We start from the raw sequence: 20918 nt of genomic DNA on the forward strand, positions 1-20918 counted from the left end.
TCAGGCTCTGCACTGACTGTGGGGAGCCTGCTTCAGATTCTGTTTCTCTCTCTCTCTCTGCACCCCCTCCCACCCTCTCTCACTCAAAAATAAATGAACATTAAAAAAAAAAACAAGAAAAACTTTGCTGATATAAACATCCAGTCTTTAAAAGATTTTTTCATTTAAGTTCATAATATTAGATTGCCCATGATTGTGTGATTTTGCATTTTATTTTTATTCAAAAATCTTTAGTCCTTAAAGTATAAGTTATTTTCATTTTAGGCTTCTGGTATGGTCTACTAAGCTAAAAAATTTTGTTTTAAATGTTTATTTTTGAGAGAGAGACAGAGACAGAGACAGAGTGCGGACAGGGGAGGGACAGAGAGAGGAGGCACAGAATGCAAAGCAGGCTCCAGGCTCTGAGCTGTCAGCACAGAGCCCAGCATAGGGCTGGAACTCACAAACCACGAGATCATGACCTGAGGTGAGGTCGGCCGCCTAACCAACTGAGCCACCCAGGTGCCCCTGTCTAACAAGTTTTATGCCTTAGCCTATGGTATTTAGAAAATGGATAGAGAAAAAAAAATCTTGCCTCCTTTTAGTTCACAGCTGGATCTCTTCCATTTTAGGATGGCTGTGGTGGGGAGAGACTGAAGACCATTTCTGTCTTTGTGGTATTTCACATTATATATAAGACAGGCCAGGAGTTAACAAGGGTTAAAAGCAGTTAACAATTCTTGAGTTCTTGTCAAGAATTTTGGCTTCTGTGGGTTTTCTCTGGTATGTACGGGTAATGTAAGTAGATCTGTCTCTCTCCAAGTCTCTTTTGGGAAAGAATCCCAACCCTACTCTGCTTCTCCTAAGCCTGTGTGATCAGAGAAGGGTATTTGGAATATTTGCTTTGAGAACATTCCTAAAGCCTTGCTTTGATGTAAGGTAAATCCTTTTGCTTTAGAGTTAGGCTAGTGTAAGAAACTGTAATAACCTATTTATGGTCCCTCTGTTATGCTGCTTTCTGTGATATTTTATTAGAAGCTCAGAATTACAATATTTGATTATTCAATATGGTTGCATGTTGAGTAGTTATATTGAGGGGTCCTCCCTGGGTGAGGTTACCCTCCTCCCTCCTTCTGTGTTCTATGGGTGGCCCAGTCTCTCTGACCAGTGTCATTGTTTATGGGCTAAAAACTATAGATGTTTAAGTCCTACACTTCTTGATAGAGATAGTAATTCTTAAGACATTGAAATAGTCCAGCAGTTCTACTAAATTGTCATGGAGCTGGCCTGTTGTTCTGTTGGGTAAAGATCGACTAAGTGCTTCTCAATTATTTTAGTAGTTTTTAAAGTCAGCCTTTCTTTAAACAGGAATGGATTCGTTTCATAAGTATCTTTTACAGAAAAAAACATTTTCCCTGTCATTCTAAAAGTAGGTCATAGAAGAATGAAAATATTTAATCAATTTAAAAAACCTGAAAAATAGATATTCATTTTTAAAAATAAAAATAAACTTTTTTTTTAAGTTTATTGAGAGCAGAGGGAGAGAGAGGGGGAGGGAGCATGCACATGTGCAGGTAGTGGAGGGGCAGAGGGAGCGAGAGAATCCCAAGCAGGCTCCACAACATCAGCGCAAAGCCCAACCTGGGGCTCAATCTAAGAAACTGAGATCATGACCTGAGCAGAAATCAAGAGTTGGAGGCATAACCGACTGAGCCCCAGGCGCCCAGGACTGGAATTAATTTTAGGGTTCCTTGAAGTTAGTGTTGCCTGGTGAGATGTTCTACGTCAGAAGGCATGGACAGGGACGGTCCCTGGGCACTTGTCCCTTGATTGCCTCTTATCCTCCACGGTTAATTCCTCTGAGGTTTTTTTTTTAATTAGAAGATTTTAAGGAATCCTCTGAGGTGATTTTAAAATACAGATTCATGGCCTTAACTTCACATCAGCTGAAACAGAAACTCTTGGAATGGGGCCAGAAATCTGTATTTTTAACCAAGTTCCTTACCATTCACATTTGAGAACTTCCGTGTACCTGGTCCTCCTCTACTGGCCTTGAACCAGCTGGGGCACCACCAGCCAGTCCTGAACCAACAAAGGCAGCCCTTCACACTTAGCCCTCCTAGGTCCTGGGGCTCTCTCTCTCTTTCAGTCGTCACTCCTATCATCCATTCCAGTTAGGGTCCTCCGGATTTCTTCATGCCTGGAAGATTCTCACAGCTTTCCGCCTGGTCTTTCTAACTGGTAGTTCTTCCCACTTATGATATATTCTACTCATCAGATCTACTAGACCCCCTTTTCTTCATGATCTGCCTTCCTCTGCCTATCCAGCTTCATGCCGGGCTGTTTTCTAACAGGTGTCCTCTGCTCCCCAGATTAGGGTGTGTTGTCCTTCAGTATAGCCAACTCAGATCTCATTGAATGGATTCCGTTACTCCTCCACACTGACCTGTTCCTTACATACTCAAGTTCATCTAATGTATATTATTTTATACCGGGTGTACGGTGTCGTATACTGTGAGAGATTCGAAGGCTCTGTTGGTGCTTCAGAGAGAGTTTACAGTCTGGGGAGTCAAACTTTTGTGGAAAAGGTAAATGTCAGTATGAATTCGTTTGAGGAATTATAAGAGTTGTCATAATGTGCTCCACACGTAAGAATGATATTGTAAGGGGCGGCAACTCATTCATTTTACGTATGACTTCCTTTCTCTGAAGTTATTTAACATTTACAGATCATACTGTTACAGCTGACATTATGTTACAGCTTATATGAGTCTTAGAAGATGGTAAGCACCATCAGATCTGTCTAGTATAGGGTTGCACACTCAGTTCTTGGTTGAATTGAAGTTTTAGAAATATGTGAACATGGAGCAATAATATTGGTGGAAAACGATGCTCCATACCACTCAATTAAATGGTTTGTAAAACATATCTCTGTACAACTTTTTATAAATTTATGGTTATTTAAAGCCTTAAAACTTTCTAGATTATTAATTTTATGACTTTTTAAAAGATTTTTTTGTTATTTTATTTTATTTTATTTTTGTTTTATTTCTTTTTGAGAGACAGAGCACGAGTTGGGGAGGGGCAGAGAGAGAGAGAGAGAGAGAGAGGGAGACACAGAACATGAAGCAGGCTCCAGGCTCTGAGCTGTCAGCACAGAGCCCAACACAGGGCTCAAACCCATGACCTGAGCCAAAGTTGGACACTTAACCGACTGAGCCACCCAGGCAACCCAGAGCTCTTTTATTATAGAATTCTTTTAGGCAGTTGTCTCAAAGCCTAATCGAATAATAAAACCAGTCGAGTGTACCCAGCATATTACTCTAAGGGTTATGATCTACCTTGTTGCATGATAGCTGTATGGTAGCTAGTCGTACGTCTGTGTTCGGAGCAGGGCGTTGGGGACGACCACAGCCATTGCTTGAAAAACAGAACGTGTATTTTTTTACCTTCTTGACAGTTGGCAGTACTGTTCAAGATAAGTAGCAGTAAACAAAATGCAAAGTCTTAGACTTTTATAGAGTTAGGTATTGACTTCTGCTGAGTTTTTTTCAGTCTAAAATGCTTACTGTCCTGTGGTACATGAAATTTTAAAGTTTTGTGAAGACTTAAGCACTATAAAGTGAAATTGAATATCAATGTGACATTAGGCTAATCACTTTCTTATTGAACAGAAAAAACATTAAAGAGAATACTGATTATCAGAGTTTTTAGACTGTCTCACTTATCAGGACGGAAGAATGTTTAATGCGTGATAATACTGTTAATTCAATTTTTGAATTGGATGAGCATGTTAGAGCTTATTTTCTGATTTGTCGACTGCATGACTGATTTTGGTGGCCCACTTCTCATGCCCGCATTAAGTCACTTTGTTCAGATTAGGGAGAATGAATTCTGGGGGGAGGTTCCCTCAGAGGGAAACGTTTCAAAGTAGAGTTCAGGGAAATAATCTGGTATCACCTTTATATTTCTTCTTGGCATCTCTTCTTTCTTTTTTAAAAATGTTTGTTTATTTTGAGAGAGAGACAGAGAAAGAAAGGAAAGGAGAGGAGCAGAGAGAGAGAGAGAGAGAGAGAATCCCAAGTTGGCTCAGGAATCCCGAGCTTGCTCTCAGGAACCATGAGATCATGACCTGAGCTGAGATAGAGAGTCTGATGCTTAACTGGACTGAGCCACCCAGTCACCCCTCTTTTTTCTTAATTTTGTCTCTCTGCTACTCTCCTATGTGAGAAAAGAAAAACTGTAACAAAACAGAAAGGTAGATATTTTACATCTTGTTTAATTCTCTCAACCCACATTTTCTGATTTTGTGTGTGGAGGAGTGAATAGGGCATTTAACAAAACAAAGAAAAAATATGTAGACCTTGTACTTGTAGGCAGCTTGGAAGAGTAGGAATCAAGTTCAGGGGACCTAAATCCTCATGTGAATCTTTTTCGGAATTAGTTCTGTTAACGTCAGAGGACAAGTTCTTTCACTTGTCTGCATTTCAGTTTCTTTTGTTGCCCAAATGGCAGTAATAATGTTAACTTACACAGGGCATGTAGTTTGAGCTTAAAACAAGGTAATGTATATGAAAGACCTCTTTAAAATATCTCTCATAAGTAAAAATTCCTCTTAGTTGGTGAGTTTTCATAATGGTGTTTCATAACTTCTGTTCTTATTATTATGAGGTCATATTTTTAAAAATAAAGGGAAAGAAAACCCATTGAACTTTTTTTTTAAATTCAGTTTACTATTATTTGTTCAGCAAATGAATTACCATTTATTATAAACATGCTATTTCTTTTGTGTCCTCATTGGCTTTTGGTCGGACTTAATGTGTTCTTCTTGCTGCAGGTGGGATCTCATCGTGTTCGTATGTCCAGGGGATTTGAGGCCAATGCACCTGCTTTTGACAGGCAAGGGGGGCTATTTTTACCTAATGCTCTAAGTCTTGATATTGTTAGGCAGTAAAACTAATTATTATGTTTACTGGTTTATTTCTTCTGCTAGTTTTGGCCCTAAGTAAAATTTTTCTGACATCTAATTTAATCAGAAGAAGGTGGTACCTAGTATTATGACTCTGGGGGTTGGTAGCACTAGGTTGTGGGTCTTCATCTCTTGGTCTTAAAACAGCCTGTTTGGAAATGCTGTCTAATAAGGTAGCCACTAGCCTCAGGTTGCTCCTGAGCACTTAAAATTTGACTAGTCCAAATTGAGATGTATTTGCTAATAGTATAAAATGTACACTGAGGTCAAAGGCTTGGTGCAAAAAAAAATTTTAAATATCTTACTAATTTTTGTTGTATAGTGTATGTTGAAATGATATTTTAACTGTATTGGGTTAAATAAAATATATAAATTAATTTCATTGTTTATTTTTGCTTTTTTTAATGTAACTTCTAGAAAATTTAAAATACTATCTGTGGCGCATGTTATATTTCCTTAGGAACACATTGCCCTGTAGCCCCCGGAATGGTTAGAAAATGGAGAGAAAAAAAGCCTCCGATTTGGGGCCTATTTTTCTTAAGACTGGAATGGTTAAGGAGGTCTCTCTAGTGCCCACGGCGTATGCGATGTCCTCACATGAGGGGCAGCCCTCTGCCCTCGCTGCTCTCCCAAGCTGGTGGCCATGTTCTCTGTGCTTGTCTGGCACCAGCCTCGGAGACAGGAGAGGGTGCTGGGCAGGCCCGGCAGCTCGGGCACAGATGGAAGCCTCAGCGTCGATGATTCAGAGAAGAAATGGCCTTAACCGAATTTTCGTAAATTCAGAATGCTGAGAGGAACGGATTTGTGGAATGAATCTGTATCCAGTTTTTGCCAATTCTAGAAATGTAGAATACTGCCTCGTAGGTTCTGTTTAGTGGATTTCTGTTTGTTGGGGGAAAAAATTAGGCTGCCACTTGACACATATTTCTTTCTTTCTTTTCTTTAACAGGCATTTTAGAACACTGAAGAGTTTGTATGGTAAACAAATAATAGTAAATCTGCTTGGATCTAAGGAAGGTGAACATATGCTAAGTAAGGCTTTTCAGGTAGGCACGATCACCTTTTCTTCTGTTCCACGGACACCTAGAATGATGTAAAAAATTATATGGCACAATAATGAACTGACTTCCGAGAAAAAGCCTGGGTGTCTGTTGGCACCATAACTCTCTGGGCTACCAAGAAACCGTTTTGCATGACGTTGCTTACATTGGGATTAGGGAAAGCTTTCAAAGCAGTTGATGCTGTTTTCTGAAATGTACTTATTTATGTTGTGGAGAACCAGAAAGAATGTCCTCCCCTCTGAAAGAAAATATGTCCTCTCCTCTGAAAACTGTTCATCTGTCACCGGTAAAAAGACACAGACGGTTTCCTCCTCCATCCGTGCATTGCCTCCGCCTATTTCCTAGAAACCACAGTCATGGTTTTAAACCCATGATACGGCGAATAGTGCACAGAAGACCATGCCTTCTCCTATTGATGAGGGAAAACTGCAAGTAAAGAGGAACCCAAATAATATATGTCCACCTTCTAAAGAGAACGTTCTCTTCATCAATGCTTATTGAATCAGCAGTGAATCAATATCAATAATGGTGTTCCATAAGATTATGAGCTTTAATTAAATAAAACAGAGAACATTTTCTGAAGTTCAGTCTGATGAAGTCCGAAATTAATTTGTTTGACTGTTTTTTGTGAAGCTTTTGAAATAAATATTGTTAATAAACAGATTATACTTTAGAGAATAAGTTTTAAAACATTCGAATGTTAAGTTTTTTAAATGTGAGTGTTTTGGTCTTTAGTAGGTTTTATCTTCAATCCATTACTTTATTTTGAGATTCTGTAACAGGTACAATTATTAAATTTGTAAGCAATGAAGGGTTGGTGGTTTGAGATAATTTTAATTTTCTAAACCAGATGAGAATATTATTTAAGTTCTCTGATGTTGATTATGTCACCTAATCTCTCCGGGACAGTAGGCGAGGTTTCAAGTAATTTTCCATTTTACTGCCAGTGCCAACCAAAGCTTTGTGTGAGACCAATGAGACTTTGGGGGCCACGCTGAGGTTTAGATTTAACATGTAAGGTTCCATTTTAACATCACTGGGTGAGGTTGTATTTAGTTAACATTTAGAGGAGTATTTGCCTTTTTACTTTCAGAGTCATTTGAAAGCTTCTGAACATGCTGCTGATATCCAGATGGTGAATTTTGACTATCATCAAATGGTTAAAGGAGGAAAGGCAGAAAAATTGCATAGTGTTCTTAAACCTCAAGTCCAAAAGTTTGTAGATTATGGATTTTTTTATTTCGATGGAAGTGAAGTTCAAAGGTTTGACTGCTCTGTTTCTCTATTCTTTGTGTTGGAACTTTGCTATATTTTAAAAATTATTCTTAACACTGAACTCTTGAATTTCTTTTTTTATATTAAAGTTTATAATTAAGTAAAATTTCTTTATTATACTTGATTTTAGGCTTGTTTTTCTGTCTTTAGAATTGAATAGGTAGTAATAATAGCTTCTATTATTGGGCACATCTAATGAGCCAGGCAGTGTACTCAGTCTGGACATGTACCAATAAGAGCAGTTGTAGAAAGAGGTTCTACTATCCCCGTTTACGTTTGGGGAGACTAAGGCATAGGCTATAATTCGCCCCAAATCACACAGCTGAAAGGTGTTAGAGCGAGGATTTACCTGGCCCCAGACCTCGTGCTGTGATCTACGAGACTACTCTGCTTCTCTTAGAACTCATATTTTACTACGCCTTGGCCTCAGTCAGGACTATTATACAACTAGAAGTAAAAGACATAGCTTATTGTCTGCTCTAGTACAATTGAAGTCTTCAGGTTTTGATAATGAAGTAGAGGAGGAAAGGAAATATTGAACAATCGAAGTTCAGAGTATAGGATGAGGTCAACTTTAGTGAACAAAGCTCCAATTTTTAGTTTTTCTCTGTGTGAGGTTTAGTATCAATGCCATAGAATCTGTATAGGGCCAGTGGAGATAACAGATCTTAGGTTTAAAAAATTTCTTCCATAACTATTTGACCATCTTTTATATGCCAAGAGCCCTGCGGTCGTAAATCTGAATGTATGTTTAGCTCCTAACTTTTGGCCTAATTAGAAAAAGCGGGTGTGGGGCGCCTGGGTGGCTTAGTCAGTTAAGCCTCCGGCTTCGGCTCAGGTCAGATCTCACGTTCGTGGGTTCGAGCCCCGTGTCGGGCTCTGTGCTGACAGCTCAGAGCCTGGAGCCTGCTTCCGGTTCTGTGTCTCCTTCTCTCTCTGCCCCTCCCCCTCTCATGCTCTGTCTTTCTCTGTAGTAAAAAAAAAAAAAAGAAAAGAAAAAGCAAATGTGGATAAATAGATATGTGATCAAGAACATATGACAGAATGCTAACAGCTGTAGACTCTAGATGATGGGTATGCGGAGGTTTGCTGTAAAATTCTTTCATCTTTTTTGTATGTTTGAAAACTAGTAATAAAAAGTTAGGGGTAGAAAGTAGATGCCGTATCTTGGTGATTGCCTTAATTTTTCGTATTTTGTTTTAGCTTTATTATTTTTGTTTCAAACTAGCTGTTAACACTTTACCGAATTTGTTGCAGATGTCAGAGTGGTACAGTTCGAACAAACTGCTTGGATTGTCTGGACAGAACCAATAGTGTGCAGGCGTTCCTTGGCCTAGAGGTAAAGCAATAAATAAATAAATGAAGTTGAAATGTATGTATGTGACTTGCATCAAATGCCTCAGTCAGTGCTTTTGGAATATTTATGTTTCTCATTAATTACTGTTCATAAAATGAAATTATGCTCCATTAAAGGCTTTTTTTTTTTTTTTTTTACTTCTCGTATAGGTTCCCCCCCCCCTCAAGAATTCCTTTTCATTTGAATATTTCCTCCACCTGTTCCCATTTACTCTCTTCAGGTAGCTGATATTTCACTGCATTGTTCCTTAACTTTCCCTTTATTTCTTTATTTATTTAAAAAAATTTTTTTTAGTGTTTATTTTTGAGAGAGAGAGAAGGAAAGAGAGAGCGAAGAAGGGAGGGGCAGAGCAAGAGGGAGACCCAGAATCTGAAGCAGGCTCCACGCTGTTAACACAGAGCCCATCATGGGGCTTGAACCCGGGAACCAGGAGATCATGACCTGAGTTAAAGTCAGGTGCTTAACCAACTGAACTACCCAGGCACCCCCTTAACTTTGGCTTTAAAAACTGCTATTTAGGGGCGCCTAGGTGGCTCAGTCCATTGAGCATCCGACTTCAGCTCAGGTCATGATCTCACAGCTCATGGGTTCAAGCCCCGTGTCAGACTCTGTGCTGACAGCTCAGAACCTGGAGCCTGCTTCAGATTCTGTGTCTCTTTCTTTCTCTGCCCCTCCCCTGTTCACGCTCTGTCTCTCTCTCTCTCTCTCAAAAATAAATAAATGTAAAAAAAAAAAATGTAAAAAACCCAAAAAACCTATTTATACTATTCCAATTGCTTCTTTTGCCTTTTGGAAGGGGGAAAAATATATATATATAAACATATATTGGCCTTTATTCTTTGTGTAGTTTCTTCAGAATCGGTGAGGGTCTGTCCTCATGTGTGCAGTCCCGTGGGACTATATTTTTGACCATCTGTAACCTGGTGCAGTTTCTACAGTGTTTTCAAATCAGTAGCCACAAACAGGATCAATGAAAATGCCCGTTGTTAGTGGGAGCGAGAGTGCATGAGACTCAGCCTCTCGAATGAAGTTTTTGTTTAAAAGTGTTTTCTTTACCATCTATCCATATATCAATCTATCCATAAATTCAGTCTAATATAGACATAGTCTCACAGTATGACAAGGCAGCAATGCTGAGCTTCCTAGATCTTTCTTGTTATGCAGCAGTTGTGGTCATAAGTCTGTGGTGGGTCTACATGCAGTGCCACAGGAACTGAGCACAGCTCTAAAATACTGTAAAAACAGGAATAGGAAGTAACACGCTCTTATTTCCTCCAGTGAATGATATTAAATTTGGCCAGGACGCTGGCTCATTAGTTACTCTGCAGCTGGGCTTCTTTCTGTCTCAAAAATGAAAGGACAGTGTGCAGATTTCTCGGCTACAGAAGGTGTTCTTTGTGTAGCTAAATAGGTTCTACCGTTTAGCCTCTTTAAAATTCTGTCATTGAGACTTACCATTCTTCCCAATATGGTGGGACTGAGCACCGTTAGCCTAGTAAATCAGTAGCTTTTCAAAATCCAGTCCCGCATGGTCCTGTAAAGTGCAAACTTTGGTTTGATTCTCGTAGTTCTTGAAAAGTCCCATCACAATTAATGTATTATTAATATACTTATAAAGGTTTCTCTTTGGCTGTTTTAGATGCTAGCTAAACAACTGGAAGCTCTTGGCTTAGCCGAAAAGCCTCAGCTGGTGACTCGCTTTCAAGAAGTTTTTCGGTCAATGTGGTCCGTGAATGGTGATTCAATCAGTAAGATCTACGCGGGCACCGGAGCCCTGGAAGGAAAGGCTAAGGTAGCGCTGATTTCTCCTCCCACGATGACGAAGGAGCCTCGGTCTCCTTTCACTAACACTTGGAAATGGTCTCTTTTTAAATTATTATCCTTCAGTGTCCTCTTTAATACTTCCTGCTGTAGCGGGTACTAATGATTGGAGGGAAGAGAGTTCTGTCCCTAGATTTGGGGAGGTCTTGTCTATGACATAGTGAGTCATTTGGCGATAGTCCATTAGGCCTCCACATGTGTTGCTTACATTTTATGATTTTCTCTTATGTATCTATCTCATTTTTTATGTTTATTTTGGTTATAACTTTTTAAAAATCCTAGTCCTCCTAATAAGGGGTCCTGTGTCATTTGGCTTTGTGTTCCCAGCACTTGATATAGTGCCTATTGTTTACTAGGGTTGTGACAAATACTGGTTGGGTGAATAAATCAGGGGACAATTTGTGCAACACTTATTATGAACCCAACACCTCTAGGCTCGATTATTAAGTTTTTATTCTTTTACTTATCTTACCTTGAAAAGGAGGCTCTCACAATGTACAGAAGTGTGAGAGATGGACTTCCTCATAATTCTGTGCCTCGTCATTACTTTTTAATATCTGAAATTATTTACAGACTATTTCCTACTCTAGTGTTTGGCACTTACTAAGAGACTTTGGAAACGTACTCAAGATATTTTTCATTATTTTATGTACTTAAATATTGACTTTTTAAAGGTCCTATTTTCAGTTGGATCTTATTAACATTTTAAATCTCTACAATTCTTCAAATTACCTCAGGAATAGAAATGGGCGCAGTTATCATTTTTACAATTCCGCCACCCCATCAGTACAGCAGCTGAAATTCTTTGAAGACCATTCGTCATCTCTAAGTCGTTTACTTTCCAAATCTTCCTCCTCTTCTGCGTCTCATAAAATGCCATGTCTATCTCTGTTCATTTATTGGCCTTACCTGCAAAGTTTCTTTTGTTCAACTCACAGAAATGCTTTTGTTGACATTGGTCCCTCTTTGAAAACTTGAAATTGTTAAACCTTCTTTATTATTCCTTTAAAAAAGAGAATATAATTCTTACTGTTAAAGCCCGATTCTCTACAACTATTGCTTAAAATATTCTTTTATGTTCTTTTGCTTTTTTGTTTCTGCAGTGGCCAAGACAATATATGTATCCAGAGGTTACATATATTTTCAGTGGTCTTTTATCTCTAACATAATAGATATAAATTCTCATATATTAAGTATTACTAGTCTGAACTGAACTAAAATCTAACATCTGAACTGCTCTTTCTTTTCCTTTCTCTGGGTTCCTTTTGGTTAATTGCCTGATAATGTGAATGGTGAGTGTCTTTTCAAATACTGTCATTTGTATATGTTATCATATGGAAGGAAATAACATTTTAATATTCAAATTACTGTTACTTCTATAAGGAATGAAAATTACACATTACAAATGAAAGTGTTTTTTTAAAAGGCAAGAGTTTGGTATATTTTTTTTTCAAAACAGTCATCAAAATCTGTAAAATCAAAAGAAATCTTCATGGTAACTAGCATGCCTAAGTAAAGTATATGTTCATTAAAAGTTATAATCAGGAAATGCAGGCTTCTAGCTATGGGATAGGTCACAGGACTAAAAGGCACAGCATAGGGAATATGGTCAACGGTATTGTGATGGCGGTGCATGGTGACAGATGGCAGCTACCCTGGTGGTGAGCACAGCATAATTTCTAGAGTTATCCAATCATTGCGTTGTACATCTGAAACTAAAGTAACATTGTGTGTCAGCCATACTAAAAAAAAAAAGTTATAGTCAACTCTCTCACTGTCGGAACTGGCCTAAGTTTATTTTTCTATTTATATTTACATAGGCAATAAAATGACCTAAGGTATACAAACTGTAGTTTACATTTAGTATTTATGAACTATAACTATAAATTTCTTTTGAGGCTAATCCTTCATTCTTAGGTTCAGCTTTAGTTTTAACTAGTATAAGTTATTGAGGAGCAGTTTCAATCTTATTTTTTGCATGTTATTTTTCTACTGTTAAAGTACTTTGAACTTTTTTCTAAGAGCATATAATAAGTGTGCCACATGCTCCCCGGTCTCCCTGCAGCCCCCACCCCACCCCTAGTGCCACGGGCTACAATGTAAGAAGTAATTTCCTCGTTTTAAATAAGTACATTTCACTTTATTTCCTTTATAGTAAGCAGTTTTAGACATTCACTGCTCTTGATATCATTGGTGGATGCGGTTGTGGTACTGAGCTTTTTCCGTCTTTTTGTGCAGAGCTGTTACCCAGAAGGAAAAAAAAAAACAATGACATCTTGAGCCATTTTGATATGATGATTTGATATTCAGAATAGAATGATTAGCTTTTTATTGCAGTAAGGGCTCATAAAACTGACTTAAAGTTTCAAAATGCCTACTGAATAAAATCAACAATATTTGAGACAAAAATCCTTGCTCTTTTTCCCTCAACAGGCTGGAAAGTTAAAAGATGGTGCTCGTTCTGTTACTAGAACAATTCAGAATAACTTCTTTGACAGCTCCAAGCAAGAGGCCATAGATGTTTTACTACTGGGAAATACTCTAAATAGTGACTTAGCCGACAAAGCGCGAGCACTTTTAACTACAGGAAGTCTGCGTGGTATGCATACTTACTTTATATTTTGATTGCTTTATGTTATTTATATCCCTTCTAATAGTCCAAGAAGTGACTGTAAACTTATTTACATAAGCCTTTTTTAGATCAAGTTGATTAAAATAGTTTTGGGAGGAATTTCTATCAATGTAATTTTTAAAACTTGCATTCTCTACAGGAAGTTCATCTCTTTGGAAATGTTTATGTCATCAGTGGTTTTACTAAGCTGTAAAATGAGGCCTATGCAAGGCAGGATTTCATAGAATATTCAGCTAGTGCTTTGAATAGAGCATTCAGTGACCTAGTTATGTAGACAACAGATGCCTTATTGAGAAAAACAGTGCCTATATTAGTGATTTTGCTAATTTCCAACCCCAAGTTTCTATAACTTGGTCTTACCTTACCTTGCTATTATTTAAATGAGCATTAAATCATGTTAGATAATCATTTAAAATATTACTTATTATTGGACACGTTAATATTTGGCATAAATATGTGACTTTCAGGGTCACTTTTTAACTTGCACTGAGTCTTTTATTAAAATCCAAAGAATTTGAGCTCATGTCAGTGAGTATGCATTTAGTATCATCATGAGGAAACTCGCCATGCATTGTAGAACTCAATGAATTGACTTCATTAATTCCATATTTTTTCTGTCTTCACTTTTTAGCACTCTGAACATTCTTATTTCTTCAATTATCCCCAAACCAAACCTACAGTTTCCCTGTGCATGTTAAGAGAAATGGTTCCTCATCAAATAATGTACTCTTAGATAATTACTTGGTCACCTAGGTTATCATGGATTCTTTCAGAATTGTGCATGGTCCTGGGGGTAGTTGGGTACATCGGCTCCTTGGGGACCTGTTAGTGGGCTGGGGGAACTGAGGCCTATAAAGCTCTAAAAAACAAAGTCTGACCTTAGCTACTGCTTTTAACTTGAGGCTTTCTTCCTGGCTGCCAGCAAGAGACTTGGCTGATTTGCATCTCACCTCTCCTTCCACCTGTGCCTTCTCTGATGCGGAGGCATTGCTAAGCAACAGTTGACAGTAAGCAGTTGAAGGAAAGAAAAGGAGAAGCGAGGAGCTTAAGAATCCCCGAATCTGATCATCAGTTTTTTTAGTTTCCTGCACATGTTACTGTGTGTCAAATACGCCTAAAAAAAAGTACAGTCAGTTCTGTTAAAATGCTTGTTCTGAGAATGGCAATTTGTTCCACCATGGACGCTCTGTTAGGGAACATTTTGAGCATGAAGCCAGTTCTGCATTAGTTTATGCATCGTCTCACCTGGTGGAACTTAGAGGGATAGAAATGCACACAAGTGTGCATATGCATACGCTTCAAGCCTTTCTCTGCCTCAGTTCACCAGATGTGTTATGAGACACACCCATTCACATCTGGGGTTACAGATTTCATCCCAATTCCAGAGAACCCTTCTTCCATCATTCACAATGAAAACTGACCCCTGAACAATATGGGGGCTGGGGTGCTCGCCCCCCACAGTTGAAAATCCATATATAACTTCTGCCTTCTCAAAAACTTACCTACCAATAACCTACTGTGGAACAGCAGCCTTATATAAATAGTTGATTAATATATATTTCATATTTGTGTGTATTATATACTATAGTCTTACAATAGAGTAAAGAAAGTGTTAAGAAAACCATAAAGAAGAGAAAATATATTTACAGTACTGTAGTAACCAAACAGAAATTCACGTATCAGTGGACCTAGGCGGTTCACACCCGTGTGTTCAAAGGGTTGGCTTACTTACCAGTGGCCACCCTCCCCAGGCCTCCTTCTACAGGCAGACTTCCAGTCTTTTTCATGAAGAAGTGCTGTGTTGAAGGAGTGTTTGTACATCTCAAGCCATTTAACAAGAAAAACTGCACTACTGGTTTGAATAGGGTCCCATCTGTTTTGGAGTTAAAATTTTGGAGTGTCGTGCCCATAAACTCTGGCTATGGGCATTTGTACAGTTTGGCACTACACGGTGACTTTTGTGGAGTGTGTATGTTCTGTTACAGCTGAACTGCTTGTACTTATCCGCTGAGTCCCAGAAAGAATGCTGGGAGGTGTGTATTAGGGTAGCGTCCTCATGTGTTCAATACCCTCTAGCCCCTTGGGTCTTTAGATTCATATTCTTCTCCCTCACGTGTGTATGCACACACGTGCGCGCATACACACACACACACACACGAGCAGCCTGAAAAGCAGGCGAAGGACCTCCTGACTGAAACTCTGAACATCACTGAGTCACCGTAGGGTTTTTCATAGATGCAGAGGGTTTGCGTCAGATATTGTCACTTATTTTGAATCTTTGGTGTCCTATAGCCATCAGAAAAAAATAGTCATCAAATTGATGTAAAAGAAAAAAGTGAGGCCATCTTAGAATGTATTGTCATAACGCTCTAGATTTCAATTGTAATTTGTTGTTTTACTAATGATTCTTTGTTTTCTTCTTGATGCATCCATAGTTTCTGAGCAGACATTACAGTCAGGTACAGTATAGAAAACCAATCTGTAAATAAAAGCAAATTTGTCTTTATTTTTCTAAAGTTGATACTGTAAATCAGTAAAGCCGTATAAATGGAAACTTTCTCTTATTTTGCCCTCAGATTCTAATAGGATAAATTGATACCTTGTTTTAATCTAAGAAAAAAAATTTGTTTGAGAAAAATGAAGTACTTTGTTTAGGAGGAAATCTGTAATGCTGCCTGTCTTCCTCTAGAAAATGCTTAATTCTAATTAAGTATAGCTCATCCATTTTAATTTTACCTTTGTATTTCATTGAACAAATACTGTCAGTATTATACCTTATTTTTAATAGGCTAATGGTAAAAACCCCAATGTGACTGTTTTGGGTTAATTTCAGGGAACTGTCTGGGGTATCTGACTATCAGCAGTGTTTCTCACACATAATATTTGAAAACAACATTGACTTATTTTTTCATACTGTGGATGAAGTATTTTCTGTAACTATAGGATGTGCACTAAAATGTAATCTGCTTTCTTTTAAAAAGCGTTAAAATTGGTAACAAAGTTAGAGGAGTTAAGTGATTAGGACCTAAAGGTCATTATTTTTCTTGCCTTTCCTATTCATAAGAATCTCATGCTTTCATTTTCTGGACAAGGTATGAACTTGTCCTTAAACATGAACCTGTGGCGAAAGGCACAAAAAGGGTTAAACTCTTGCCAGAAATTTATCAGAAAAAGACATCTTTTCTTCCTTTCACTTCAGGTTTGGTATCTTAACACTTGTTTTGCTTAGTTACTGTTCTGAATGTTTTGAGAAACTATTGGTTATTTTTGTGAGAAGGATGGAAAGAGAGCACTGGGATATATTTTTGAGTTGTGTAATGAAATCCATTTTCTGAAATGATATGGCAGTTAGGAATGGACATCTGTTTGAACACGGCCTCATGGCTGCACGTTAAGGTGCCAACCAGTTAAGAATAAACTAGAAAATTTTAAAAACTTTTTATTTATACACTGATCTGACTTTATTAGTTCACACAACATGGCCACATGTTTTCACACAATTTATTATTTGGCTGAGTATTTTAAGCTGTTAAATCATTATAGAACTTGTATTTTGACATAGAATGGATCACAGAGGCTGTTTTCATAGCCTTTCATTGAGCAATGGCAGTGATTTCGTTTACAAAGACCATGCCATAGAGAATGATGCTTTAGGTACAGCTGACTTCCAGTTAGCCGCACCAACAGACCAGAGCCAGTCATCTGCTCTCATTACCGCCCGGCAGCTTATGCAGGCAGTCAAATCAGATAGCAGGAGGGCTCCAAATCTGCGTGCCTGCTCCTGGGAACAGTGGGGATGGGCTTACCTCCATCAGCAGATCCCTCAGGAGACTCACAGGTCACACTGTTTTCCTTGTAATTCTATAATCTTCCTTTTTACTCTAATTCTCTTATGTATCTTGGTATCCTAAAATAGTAAATAATAATACAATAATGTGAGAAAGGTGAGATCATTGTGATTTCCTTTTCCTCCTACCAATTAATTGCCAAGTAAATGTTTATTCTGTTTTTAGAGGTCCTATTAAGGTTCTAGCTACTTTAAGTGCCAAGATTCTAATCAAAGGGAAATGTGATTTAAAAGGAAGGTAGATGGTAGGCAAAAAAATGTGCATGTAAGAGACTGGGGGGGTCCAATAATGTATTGAGCATTCATTTAACAGTGATATATTGAGCACTTACTGTGTGCCAGACACTCTCTTAGTCACCAGAGATACTATAGTAAACAAAATAGACCACCATTTCTGCGCTCATGGGGCTTTGGTTCTTGAGAGGGGAGACAGATGGTTACTGGGTAAAGAAATAAGACACAGAGTTTGTAAGTGGCAATATGGTGATAAATGCTATAGAGAAAAATAAGATGAGGAAGGGACATGGAAGGCCAGGGACAGAATGCACATTTTAATAAGATGGTCAGGAAAAGCCTCACTGGAAAGTAAAGACCCAGAGGAGGTGAGGAAAGAATGTCTCAGGCTTTGGAAACCTTCGGTGCAGAGGCCTGGTGGGAGCCGGCTCGGAGCCGGCCGGGAGTCCGCAGTGAGCGGCTGGTGACCAGGGAAGGGGTAGCAGATGAGGGCAGAATGGCAGCGCGGATTGTTTAGGGCCTTGCAGCCTGTTGTCACGGACTTTGGCTTCTCTCTGAGTGAGTTGGGACGAATTTCATAGTGACTTCAGTCTCCAACATCTCATTATCCTCCCAGATTAGAATTTTTGTCAGGGAGCCCTTACTCCTCAAACCACCTGTCGGTAGTTAGAAACTCAAATATAGATGTCCTTAAATCTTTTTGTTTGGAAATAAGATCTATATTTTCACCAGCCTTCAAACTCAAGTTATATGAAAGTCAATTGCTATATTCCTAAAAATGTATAATCTCTAGTTTTTTACATTATAAAATGATGTAATGCGTCATTGAAACAGAACTGTTCTGCATGCTTTATGTTACTGCGATAATTTTTACTTTGGCTGTTGTATCCAGTGCCAGTGTTTTCAAAAATTGTGTTGCTCGCATCGTGCTGGGCTGTGCATGTATCTTAGGCTTGTTCATGTTATGATAATTGTACTCGCCCTGCTTCATTTCTCAGGTATAAAAATCAATTTCTAAAAGTGGTTTCGTGCAGCTAAAGTGCTGTGGTGTTTTGTTTTTAACCAGCATCCTCCAAGGTACTAAAGAGCATGTGTGAGAATTTCTACAAGTATTCAAAGCCCAAGAAAATTCGAGTATGTGTCGGAACCTGGAACGTGAATGGCGGGAAGCAGTTTCGCAGCATAGCTTTTAAGAATCAGACACTCACCGACTGGCTTCTTGACGCGCCCAAGTTAGCTGGCATCCAGGAGTTTCAAGGTTCGCTTTTTTATAATAGGGATTCACCTAATAAATCTTGTGACTTATTAATCTATAAAACAGATGTAACACTTCATGGTCTGCCTTCCTTCCTAAAAGAAACTTGGCTTTATAAGTAGGAAGGCCAGACCTTTAAAGGTAACCGCACAAATAAGAAAAACTAGTTCGGTTTTTAATCTTTTAAACAGACACACAGCAGGCTTATTTTGTGATTGATAAGTTTTTGAACCTGGTACGTTCCATTTTTCAAATCCAGTTCTCTGTTTAATTAGTCAGATAAATATTCAGAGTAGATTATGAAAAATCTTTCAAAACTTGTTGTGACATCTGTTGGCACTTTATAATTTAACGGTACTGATTTATCCTTGTAGAAACTTGGTCGTCATTCCGCCATCGAGCTTTTCACAGCCCAAATCAAACACTGAGCTGAGGATGCTTTTAAGCTTTTAATTAGAAACATGAATGTGAGACCTTCTGTTTTTAAAAGTCGCTTTGAATTCCTTTTTAAAATAGTACACATCTAGCAAGTATTATGAATAAAGGTGAAGTGCAGGAGCACCTGGGTGGCTCTGACTCTCGATTTCGGCTCAGTCATGATCTTGTGGTTTGTGAGCCCACGTCATGCTCTGCACGGTCAGTGCTGTCTCTCTCGTTCTCAAAAATAAATAAATCAACTTAGAAAAAAGTGCATAGGAGAAAACGTGAGATACAGATTTTCTTTTTTCAGTTATCTCTAATCAGTCACATCTTAAAATGCTGGGGTTTTTCCCAGACTTTTATTGTTACTTACATTGAATCTACCTTGAAAGCAGACTTGCAGTAAGAGTAGCAGTCGTAGTAGTGGTGGTGGTGGTGGTAATATTAGAATAGCAGCAGCACTGCAGTTCTCTACTTCACATCTATTCATTTATTTCCCGTAACAGACCTACTGCACAGACACTATTATTTTTGCAGTTCCACAGATGAGGAAACTGGGTCACAGTAAGGGAAGCACCCTGCCCGAGGTCACGCAGCCTGGTTGGTAATGGCAAGGCAGGATTTGAACTCAGGCAGTCTGGCTCCAGCATCACTGTGCCACACTGCGGCTTGTGTGGGAATTTGGGCAAGTTGCTTAGGTTCCCCAAGGCCTCAGTTTCTTGTCTGTAACTAAAGGGTAAAACTAATCTGTCTTCTAAAGTGTGTGGTAAACGAGATGGTGTGTGTGTGTGATCCTTGCACGCACTAGCACCCGATAAATATTTTCGTTTTATCTCTCAGTTTTAGTTCATACTATTGATAGGCCCTTTCTAGCTACTTCTCCTCTTTTCTGAGTACTCTGGCCGCCTAGGTCCCTCTGGCTGCTTATCTCAAGTGACTTCTGTTTTTTCGTCCTCGTCTGTTAGGAGGGAGCTAATGGCTAGAGCAGAGGGGTACGTCTTAACCCCTGAGTCTCTTTTAACTTTCTTGGATTCTTCCACCTAGGACATAGTAAAAAGGTCAAGCCTCTGGTTTTCAAATTTGAATGTGAAAAATCCTACCCGTTATCTCTTAATTTGAGATGATTTCTCAGCCACATTGTGCCTTTTCTGAAGAATCCCTTTACTTCCCCTAACTTTTATTCATTTCAGCCTTTGCGAAGTGTCTTGTTTCTTTGGTGCCCATACGCAGGCTTTAGCAAGAGTTCTTTCAAAATGAGTTCTGAAAGGACTTAAGTATCTGTAGAAATAACAATCTTAAGAAGCAAACTTAGGAGGCCTGAATGGAAGCTAAATTTAAAGTAATTTTGTCCCATTTGGTGGTTTTGCCTATAATTTGAATTTGGTTAAACGTAGAACACAGAAATGGACTTTATGAGGTCTGGGGTTGAAAGAGTTGTGTTGGGTGGGGGCAGGTGCCATAGGACTAAAGCTATATTTTAAACAGTTTTTTTTTTTTGGATGCTTAATTGTAGATAAAAGAAGTAAGCCAACTGATATATTTGCAATTGGCTTTGAAGAAATGGTAGAGTTGAATGCTGGAAACATTGTGAATGCAAGGTAAGCCGGCAAGGTCATTTTCTAGTTGAGGGACATGGAAGGCAGATAACTAAGTAGTTGTTACAAAGATAGATTGGGATAATATACGTAAAGGTAGGGCGCCCGGGTGGCTCAGTCGGTTAAGTCTCCAGCTTCGGCTCAGGTCAGATCTCACGTTCGTGGGTTCCAGCCCCGCGTTAGGCTCTGTGCTGACAGCGAGCTCAGAGCCCGGAGCCTGCTTCCAGTTCTGTGTCTCCTTCTCTCTCTGCCTCTCCCCGTCTCATGCTCTGTCTCTCTCTGTATCAAAAATAAATAAAACATTAAAAAAATTTTTTAAAAATATACGTAAAGGTGCTTTTTAAACCATAAAATAGAGTTCTCAAACTTTCTGGTTGTAGATCTTTCTGCACTCTTAAAAATGTTGAAAATCTTAAAGAACTTTAGTTCATGTGGGTTATATCTCTAAATATTACGTTAGAAATTTAAAAATG

General features: G+C 38.6%; 1 protein-coding gene across 11 annotated transcripts in view; it reads left to right on the forward strand.

Annotated features, from left to right (window-relative positions):
• The window catches only part of SYNJ1 (synaptojanin 1), an 87056-nt gene that overhangs the window by 31441 nt on the left and 34697 nt on the right, over positions 1–20918 (forward strand). For 5 of the 11 annotated variants that reach the window (XM_029939045.1, XM_029939049.1, XM_029939050.1 and 2 more), the window contains 9 exons: positions 4817–4878; positions 5898–5994; positions 7103–7272; positions 8542–8623; positions 10281–10433; positions 12896–13061; positions 15530–15553; positions 18242–18433; positions 20364–20448. In XM_029939045.1, the coding sequence (XP_029794905.1) occupies positions 4817–4878; positions 5898–5994; positions 7103–7272; positions 8542–8623; positions 10281–10433; positions 12896–13061; positions 15530–15553; positions 18242–18433; positions 20364–20448 (1031 nt within the window). The remainder of the gene's footprint in view (positions 1–4816; positions 4879–5897; positions 5995–7102; positions 7273–8541; positions 8624–10280; positions 10434–12895; positions 13062–15529; positions 15554–18241; positions 18434–20363; positions 20449–20918) is intronic. The other 6 variants (XM_029939046.1, XM_029939053.1, XM_029939055.1 and 3 more) reach the window with 2 other exon arrangements.

Source organism: Suricata suricatta, chromosome 5, assembly GCF_006229205.1.
Source record: "Suricata suricatta isolate VVHF042 chromosome 5, meerkat_22Aug2017_6uvM2_HiC, whole genome shotgun sequence".
NCBI lineage: Eukaryota > Metazoa > Chordata > Mammalia > Carnivora > Herpestidae > Suricata > Suricata suricatta.